Source organism: Rattus rattus, chromosome 10, assembly GCF_011064425.1.
Source record: "Rattus rattus isolate New Zealand chromosome 10, Rrattus_CSIRO_v1, whole genome shotgun sequence".
Classification (NCBI taxonomy): Eukaryota; Metazoa; Chordata; class Mammalia; order Rodentia; family Muridae; genus Rattus; species Rattus rattus.
The window spans coordinates 40,798,044-40,807,820 of NC_046163.1; the positions used below are offsets into that span (position 1 = coordinate 40,798,044).

The window sequence follows — 9,777 nt, forward strand, 5'->3', positions numbered from 1 at the left end:
GATTAAAAGTCCACGAGGTTTCTAGCAAATGATTCTAGCATTCTATATGACAGGTAATACTTTTGTTTTAACTGATGAGTAGGCTTATGTATAGAGAACAAGGGATTTCTTCATTTTTGTGCTTAATTTGTATTTTGATAGCAGGAGGGAAAGTTTATATTTGTGGGTGGAGGACAGAGTATAAGCTGAGATTGGGAACAAGGTACCTAAAATGCCTTTTAAATGATAGGCCATCTAAAAGGAAATAACCTTTAAAGGATAGCTTTATTTCTATTCAATGGCAGAATGGAAATCTGGTTCCAACATGGTCCAAGTGTGAGAAAATTGACCATTGTGTTATTTACTAACATTTGCTAAATTCTAGTAACATACTTGCAGGGTATTTTTTAGATTTGTTTTATATGTCTAAGTGTTTTGCCCACGTATATGTATGCGCATCAACTGTGTGCCTGTCCCCTCGAAGGTCAGTAGATGGAGTTGGACTCCCTGGCACTGGAGAAATAGATGGTTGTTAGACACCCCATTGCTGCTGGGAATTCAACTTAGATCCTTTCCAAGAGTAACACATGCTCTTACTGGCCAAGCCATCCATCTCTCCAGCCCCTAGTTGCAGGTTTTTGTTTTCAAAACTATTTCAGAATAAACACATTCTGTAACTGACAATACTTTTTGTGTGTGACTATAGCTTTGGCTTGATGTCTTAAAACCTCTACCAAGGTGCAATTAACAAACAAAACGTGTGGATCTATAAAATGGTACCTACGTGAAGAGTACAGTGTGATGACATCATGAGAACCACGTTGTTTAAACCATGCTTCCTTACTCTTCAGCTCCTCACCTCTCTCTCTCACCCAGCCATTACATCTGCAGCATGACAAAACTTAGTGTTAAATTTTGTTTTGCCTAATAAGACTTTTTTTTTTGCACTTGGAAATAATTTGGAATGCCCAGTGTCTTACGGCAGCTGAGGCTGGCTGTGCATGCACACAGGACTTCCTCTTGCTTTAGGAAAGACTTTTTTCCTTTTGAACTTCCCTTGTAGTGGCTTTTGTCCCCCTCCCCCCATCCCGTGTTTCTGTTGGCTCTAAGCCTTCTCATTCCTTTGTTGTTTGGCCCGGTGCCATGATGACTAGGAGTGCTTAGCAGTGTTCCAAAGGAAAGCTCCACCCCCCCCACACCCACGGCTAATTACTATAAAACATGACATTGCATCGTTCATCCATCACTTGTGCCTATCTGCTTTGCACGCTCTCATCCCTCCAGAGAATGAGTTCTAACCTCATGGAGGAAATGCCTTTGAGCGAGTCAAGTCCTCAAGGGACAGAGAGGCTCAGGAAGCCATGGCTCTTCTGCCTAGCTGCTCTGTTGCTGATGCTGTTCTGTACCTTGGGTACACTGATCTATACTTCACTCAAGGTAAGATGGTAATAGAGCCTTCAGCTGCTAATTATATCATATAAAGGTTGTTCATTTGCTAGTCTGATTATTATCATTGCTACTCAGCATTGCTAGAGGTAGTGGGGAAGGAAGACATTTGACAGCACAAATAGTGTAAACAATTTAAACCTTGTAATGACATGACTCTTCAAATGTGTTTTCACTCATCTAAATGTTTTAAGAGGAGACCTGAAACATGGTGCTTGTCTTAGGTAATGCACAAAAAAATAGTGGGAGACAGAATAAAGTGACAGGAAACAAGTACACGTTGAACAGGGGCATGGTGCCAAACTAGAAAAAAGGAGTAGCTGGGTTCCAGTTCTAGGTTAACCTCCCCATAACCAGCTGTGCAAATTTGAGAAGGTTGGATCGGTGTTCTGATTTGAGTTTTTAGGTCTGCAACATGGTGATAAGGGAATGGATCTATTTAGTTAATGCCCTGATAGCAGTAATAACAGTGCTCAGTAATTTACCTAGGAGTAGGAGTAGGATAAACCATATAGTTGTAGTTTAGGTAGTTAGGACAATGACTTTGGGCTGGGGTGACCAGGGAAGGCTTCATGGAGGAAGAAGGAGCACATGTGTCTTTGGGAAGCCCCTGATGGTTATTAGGAATTTCCCATTGAACTCTAGTGTAAATTGTGGGTCTAGACAGGATCTGAACTGGGAATGTATATCAGTTAGGTTCTTTCTAGAAGTCTTTTCTTTTACAGGACATCCAGGGCTACCCAGAGAAAACAAAAGAACAAAAAACCAAAACAAACAGACAAAAAAAAAAAAAGCATTGACCAGAAAGACCAGAAAGGAATTATAAAACTTGATACAATTCAAGACTTGGGCTATTTCTGGGTGTATTAAAAGATACTAAATCTTGGGTAGAATAAAATGATGTATACCGGTGTAAGAAAGGGTTACATTTTTCTAAGAAGACCAACCAGTGATGGTCTCAAAGGTATGCTTCTGCATTGGCAAGATATTGAGAAAAGAAGCAGGAGGAATTAATGCTCTGTTGATTCAAGGTTAGTTAGTATGGTACTGGCTAAAGGCTTACATAGGAGCCCATTATTTTGTAGTCTGTAACTGTACAAATGGATGCAAGGCAACGGGAGTTCTAACCCCAGCCCCACCCTTCCAAAGAATGAACCAAGACACAAACTTTCTGAAGCAATGAATGTTGAGCAGACTATCAGATTTCTCAAGTATTTAAAGGAGGAAAGGTGAGAGTGCATTAATTTCACACTGGAAATGCTCTTTCCTCCTGCAAACTTCCCCGAGTCTTATTTGTCAGGTGGCTTTGAGCATCAGTGACGTCTAAGTGCCACTGACTGTTGTTTGTGATCAGTGGCCGACCGAAGTGCCTTTCTAAGAGGCATCTCTTCCCACAAATCAAACCTACTTAATTCATGATTTCTGAAATTTTGATTCTAGATTATCCTCTCAAAAGAACACACCCCTTTCAATGAAGGGTTCCTCTTCTAAACATAACTAAGAGTTTATCCCAAATTTAGGGAAGTATAAAGTTTTGGAGTCTTTCTTCCTGTCAGGATGCTTGGCAGCACAGTTACTATGGAAACAACATTGGCCTTAAGGATTAGCTTCAGTATACACGCTCCTTATTAGCTACAAGTAAAGGTCTTGAGCAAAGAGATCTGAGTGGCTGGCAGGTGGTAAGTCATTATGTGGTGGTCACTTCCACCTTTCATACTTAGGAACTTAGAAGTTTTATTTTTTCCTTCTACTCCAGTTGTTTTTATTTTTTGTTTTGTTTTTTGTTTGTTTGTTTTTTGGTGCAAATCTCCATTTATAAAAATCTCTTCTTCTAAAAAAAAATCCCCACTTTAAAAAAAAAAAACCTCTTATGTTTAAAAGTAAGATATGAAGCTTGGTTTCTTTCAGAAGTTGTCTTGGGAGAATTTTTTCTCTCTCTCTTCAAGGAGACATCTAGTTAATAGACTAGACTTGAGCTCAAGGAGGTTGGCCAATCCCTTCATGAAAGTAGTTCACAAAAGTCTGTGAAGAATCCAAAGAGTCAGGAAAGTCCCTTTCTTCAGTGATGAATGGTGGAATCCCAGAAGAGAAAATGGAATTTGTACAACTGTACTTGCGAACAGGCAGATTAAGATTTCGTTCCCAAACATATGCGGTTAGGGTTAGCCTGGCGTTTGTTTTGGTCATTCTGAGACAAACCAAGTCGATCTAGTCTTAAGCCGAAGTGAGGTTAGAAGAGCAACTGATCCTTCTAAATAAAAGCAAAACTGGAGTACGCTGAAAGTTTTGTTTGTAGTCTTTTGTAACATCATCAGATTTATAAATAGAAACTGCCCCAGTGAGTCGTAGGGGTGAGGGAGAGTTTTGAATAAGTCTGGTTGGGGATGCCAGCCTCTCTTATCAGCCATATGACCTTGGGCTTGTTGCTTCATCTCCGTGCTCTCATTTCCTCATCTGCAGAAGGAACATGTAATTCTTACAGAGTTGCCTTAGGGAATAGTGAGGCAGTAATGTGCCTGACAGGCCTGACTCATGCTAGGTTCTAGATGACTGTGGTTAATATTCATACCATTATTACGTATAAGGTTTACAATGGATACAAACCAACAAGGTCATTTAAAATATGCATGGTTTGTCTGACCTCCCTTCCTCAGTAAAAGACCTCATCTCTCAATCAAACTGATAATTTTCCATTTCCATTTTCACTTAGGGCAACAGTTACAGATGAACTCAGTGGGGTTTTCTAACCCTAAATAGATATTAAAGCAGCTCCCAATGGGCTTTCTGGATGTTTGTCTCTGTCAGTTCATTCGTCTATAGATTTAGATTTTCTGGGTACTCCTTACACATGCTGATAGCTGGAACAAAATTCGTGACATTTATATTTTGGTGGCTACTTAATTGCTTCATGGGTGATCATGTCATTCTAGTTAGGTTACAAACTTTCTGGGAGATAACAAGTGTACATTAAATTGTCTCACTTGCTTATAATGCTAGTATAATGTTGAGACTATAGGTAATTAAGTTGTTTAATTTGTTTTTATTATCAAAATAGCTGGTATTTACTGAGAAGCTTCAGGTGGCACTTCTGGAGAAGCCCTCTCCAAGAATCAGCATAGTAAAGCAAAACAACAGGTTTAGTGACCCCTGCTTTTACTCCCTGGTTAATAGATAAGGAAATTGGAGTTCTGGGAGTCCCTGTGTAAGCCTGTCAGTCTTTGTGCTGAATTGACTTTGGACATCTTCTTTAAGGAAACCCAAAATGTGGATGAAATAGTAACAAGAGTACAATGGATTTCAGGAAATTCAGTGCCTTTTAGTTTTTAGATTCCTGGCTTCTCCCCTTTTCTATTGCACCTTCTTATCCGTACAAAATGCTCTTATTATAACCTCCAGCAGCTGTATACTAAATAGTATCTCATGTCTACGTATAATACCATGTACACAGGACAGACACACAGGATGGAAATTCACAACTCTGAAAGTCTAATACAGATTTTCCAGTCTAAGTTTATTTTGCTTCAGTTAAGTTGTTGTGTATAATATATTGACATTTGATGCAAACATAATAAAATAACTGAAATACTGTTTCTGTGATGCTTACCCTCCCTACCTCTTAGTCATATTCAAAACCCTAGTGATTTGATAATATTTGTTTTATTTTCTTAATTTTTAGCTTAACATTTTACAATACAGTAACTTGAGGTTTATATTCTAATTTATCTTGATTTATGATTTTGAGTATACCAATTGAAAATTACCTTCTTGGACTTGATGTTCACATATAATGTCATGTCTGAAAGCAACCAATCTTGGCATCATATATCTTCCTTCCTACTTGATATCTAATAAGCACCACAAATCGATACCTTCAAAAGTTGGGATGGTTCCCCTCTTACTTTATTTCTTTTCGTCTTGCCATTTATCTTAATTTTTTTCAATGACCGCAGTCGCAAATCTTGGAGTTATCTTCCTTTTTTCCCATTGCCTCATGCCAGTATTCATGTCAGAAACTCCAGTTACTTCTTGCTTCCTTTCAGAGATAGCCTGGATTGACCTAAAAGCCACAGTTCTCCTGTTTCAGCCTCTTAAGTGCTCTTGTGACAGTCATGTATCACTCTATTAGACCAGTTGGCTTCTTTTCCCTCTGCCAGCACCTTGGTCAGAGGCACTGTGCTTTCCGAATTGCAGAATCCAGTCCATGCCTAACCGACTTCATTGCTTTTGCCTTCCATTCTCTTTGTTTTTTTTTTTTTTCTAGCATAATACCTGGACAAATCCTTTAAAAGGAACATATATCAGTCTCCATGTTTAAAAAAAGTCTTTTGAGCACTTTGCTCCCAGAGAACCAACGCATTTTGAGTACCCAAAACTTTGATGTTTGTGCCTTATTTTTATCCTGAAGCATTAACAGCATTTAAGTGATTGCATTTGTAAATTAGCCATTATTAATGTCACCTTTCAGTATGTAATATGAGGCATGTTGCAGACATTTTGAAACACTTGTTTCTGATTCTGAAGGCACCCTAGATATTATACATGGCATGGGGTTTTCTAGACATTAAATATTTCTAGAGCCAATACTGTTGTTTTTAAGTAAAGGGGAACAAGCAACGGATCATCTTAGGAAATGATAGGGATGTGGAGACTGCCGCTTGTAGGAAACTAGAGAGGCAGAACACAGCTTCCACACCTGCCTTGTGTGTCAAAGGTGAAGGAGCAGAGTGAGACACCAAAGTCCTGGGTGAAAGAACCCTCTCCCCCGCCAAAAGATCTGCTGCCTTTCTTCTCATTATCAAATCTAGCATTCAATGACACCATTTTAAAAATTAAAATAATGCTGATCACCACTCTCTCTATGCTTTCCTTTGTCTCTGTGTACAGCTAAACTCGTGTGTCTAACATGCCTCTGACCATGCATCCATACTCACTTGCTTCCTCCTGTCTTCCTAAAACTCCACTGTCCAAGCCAACTGTTAGTCAAATGTAAAGGACAGAGCCAGTCATTTGTAGAGGGAAACAAAGAAGTGAGCTAAGTATACAAAAGTCTGCATTTGTGTGTTGGGGAGGGAGTATTTTGGGGGAGGAGTTGGGGGGGGTTGGAAAGTGATTTGCTTCAGAAACTTTAAGCTCTGGATAATTAGTCAAGCAAGTAGCAATGGTACCATCATCCTGACCAGTTCTTCTTTTCCTTCTACAGCCAACTGCCAAAGAGCCCTGCATGGTTAAGTTTGGTGAGTAACCCATCTTCCATGGTTCCCTTTCCTTTCCCATAGATTCGGATGCAAGAAGGCAATTGCCAGTGCCCTCAGAAAGCCCGTGCATCCTTCTGTTCGCTTTCCATTCTGTTTACTACAGTCACTCATCCCACACTTGCCATCTGCCCAGGGAGACCTGAGGCTCCAGGGCTGAGCCCGATTGACAAGCCCACACTTGGTGACACTCTTGGTAGGCACAGACATCCCACTAAAAACCTTGGGGATCTGCACACAGCAGTCAGCTTTTAGTTCGGTGGTTTATTAAGGATATTTTTCAGGTGGTATATTAAGGATATTTTTCAGACTCCTACCACCGTTTGTCAAAGCGTTTCTTATATTCCACACATGTCTAACGTCTAGTAGGGCATCTGGAACCTTTACTGCTGTGAGTAAGTGCACAGAAGAGAAGAAGAAGCACTTCCTCTTTGCTTCTGAGTCACTTTTCGTGACAGTCACCTGATATTCGCTCAGAAAACATGGAAAATAGTGCTGCTGACTGTTTTAGTTTCATTTCTGTTGCTTTAATAAGACACCCTGACGAAAAGCAACTTCTGGAGAAAAAGGATTTATTTTAATTCACAAGTGCAGATTACCGCCCCTCACTGTGGAGAAATCATAGCTACTTGGTTTGAAGCATTTAGTCAGTCAAGTGCAGAGGGCAGTGGAGCACACGTGCTTATTGCTTTCCTTCGTATGTTCAGTTCCTTTCCTCTGCTTCCTTACAGCTCAGGACATCTTGCCCAGGGAAGGGCGCCAACCATAGTGGGCTGGATTTTCTCATATCTAAAAGCTTAATTAAGAAAATACTCTCTATAAGACCAACTCAAATAGACAGTTCTTGCTTAGACTTTCAGGTAATTGTAGATTGTGTCAATTTGACAAGTAAACCAACCATCCCACTGAGTCTCAGAGTATTTCTTAGAACACATCTAAAATATCAAGTGTATACCTTTTTTATTGTTCATATGGCCAAACAAACGCATTTTCACTTGACAGAAGACAAATTTTTTCAATTCAGTTTTTCAATCTTCCCTCTTTTGCTGCAATTTTTTCAAGATACTTTGGTGGCCCGAGGTTAGGACAGTCTTTGAATGTGTCCCTCTCTTATTTTGTGCTTTGTTTTTCTAGTGAAAGGAAAAGGATATATAATGTGTTTGAAATTTCTCTTTGATGTGATAAAAATGATGCTAAGGTGTTCTTTAAAAAAAATTCCCATAACTGAATTAAATAGGAAAAAAAATAAACTTGCTCCTGGAGACCCACCCGCTGCATGCCCTGGAGGAGAAATGCAGGGTTCACTGGAGATGCAGCGAGTCTTTGCTTTGGCTCTATTTCTCATTCCTCCATTCTCTTTCAGCATCTACCTCTGAGTCTTATTCTAGTTATTCATGTGAATGAGAATCTAAGTCAGTCTTACCTCTCTTAGGCTATGCCCTCCATAAAGTTATGGAGAATTGGAGAAAAGTTTAGATAAGTACTTTGAATCAGTAAAAGCACCTGTTGAGGAGCCCTGAAGTTACATAGTTATACAAAACCACTAAGATTTGGGAAATATTTCAATGTAATACATGGGAAAAGACATTACTAAATTTGTGTATATCCTACTTCCCATGTGGCAAAATTAGGCCAGGGATAGTTATATTCAATTAGATACACATATATTAATTAATTTGTACCAGTAAATATTTGGAAGTAAGCTAGATAATGCTATACAAAGTTGAAAGTAGCACGGAGAACCATATTTTAGATACAAAGCATCAAATTCAGAAATGCAGAACTGTCAATCAATTTAGAGGTGTTTACTGATGCTGAGCTGGGAGGAGCACTTGAATTCAGGAATTTGAGCCCAGACTGAGCAATACAGCAAGACTCCCATATGAAAATAAAAGAAAAGTTTGTTGAGTACACACAATTCTAAGAATTCATTTAGGTGATGCGAGTACAGCAATTGAAAAAAAATGGAGAAAATGTATTATCAAAGACATCATACATCAAGTGGATGTAAGGCAGTAGAAAAATGGCCAAATTAATTTAGAACATGTTTCTTGCTAACACTTTATATGAAGAAAATTAAGGCAATATAGAGTCGGTACTCAGAGGAAAGCAGTGTTGAGTGTAGATTGATTAGGGAATATGTCATTGGTAAAGCACCACAGAGTAAATAGTATTCATCTAAGAAAGAGATCGGGGTGCATAGATTATAAGCAGTCCTTATACTAGTCTTGTTATATGATTCGTCTCTCCCTTCCACTCCCTTCTTCATTCATATCACCTGAGAAGAGGTACAGAACCATTAGGATCTTCAGCTTTTGGAAAACAGAAAGATGGTTTATTCTCACAATAGATTTAAAATATGGTCTGGGAAAAGTAGTATAGACCAGGTAAAGAATCTACCTGAACGCAGTAAAGAATGAAGTACAATCAGAGAGAGGATGAAATAATAATATAAACATGATTTTTCTTCTTCCTTTTCAATTTCTTATAGAACTATTATCCTCAAAATGGCAAATGACAGCTCCTGAACCTCACTGTGTGAATATGACATCTGATGGGATGCTGAAGATACTTCAGAATGGCGTGTATTTAATCTATGGCCAAGTGATTCCTGTTGATAAGGAATACATAAAAGACATTGCCCCCTTTGTAGTACAGATATTTAAAAAAGACGATGCCCTACAAACTCTAACAAATGATTTTAAAATCTTACCTATAGGAGGGATTTATGAACTGAATGCTGGAGATACCATATATTTGAAGTTCAACTCTGAAGACCATATTCAGAAAAGTAATACATACTGGGGGATCATTTTAATGCCAGATCTCTCATTCATCTCCTAGAGATTGGGTTTGGTCTTCTCATCTTCTTCAGTGTATCCAGAGATGCTGGTGGGTGGGCTGGAGGGGGTTGATTGCTAGCAATGTACACAGTTTGTGAGGGCTTACAAATCAACACAGACCCTCTTGGCATATAAAAGTTTAACCCTTATATCTGTCTGAAGAGGACTCAGCAAATGAGCCACATCCCTAATGTTGGGTCTGCAAATGCACTTGCACAATCTATGATAAATGGAATATGGGCAGCAGAAGACAGAAA

At 39.0% G+C, this 9,777-nt stretch overlaps 1 protein-coding gene across 2 annotated transcripts; it reads left to right on the top strand.

Moving 5' to 3' along the window:
* The first annotated feature begins 1,281 nt into the window (after positions 1–1,281).
* Positions 1,282–9,521, top strand: Tnfsf18 (TNF superfamily member 18). 2 transcript variants are annotated; one of them, XM_032915776.1, is made up of 3 exons: positions 1,282–1,416; positions 6,626–6,659; positions 9,169–9,521. In XM_032915776.1, the coding sequence occupies exons 1-3, from the start codon at positions 1,282–1,284 to the stop codon at positions 9,519–9,521; spliced, it is 522 nt and encodes a 173-aa protein (XP_032771667.1). The 2 variants fall into 2 exon arrangements, with proteins under 2 accessions (XP_032771667.1, XP_032771669.1); XM_032915778.1 differs by having other exon boundaries at positions 1,341–1,424.
* Positions 9,522–9,777: the final 256 nt, after the last annotated feature.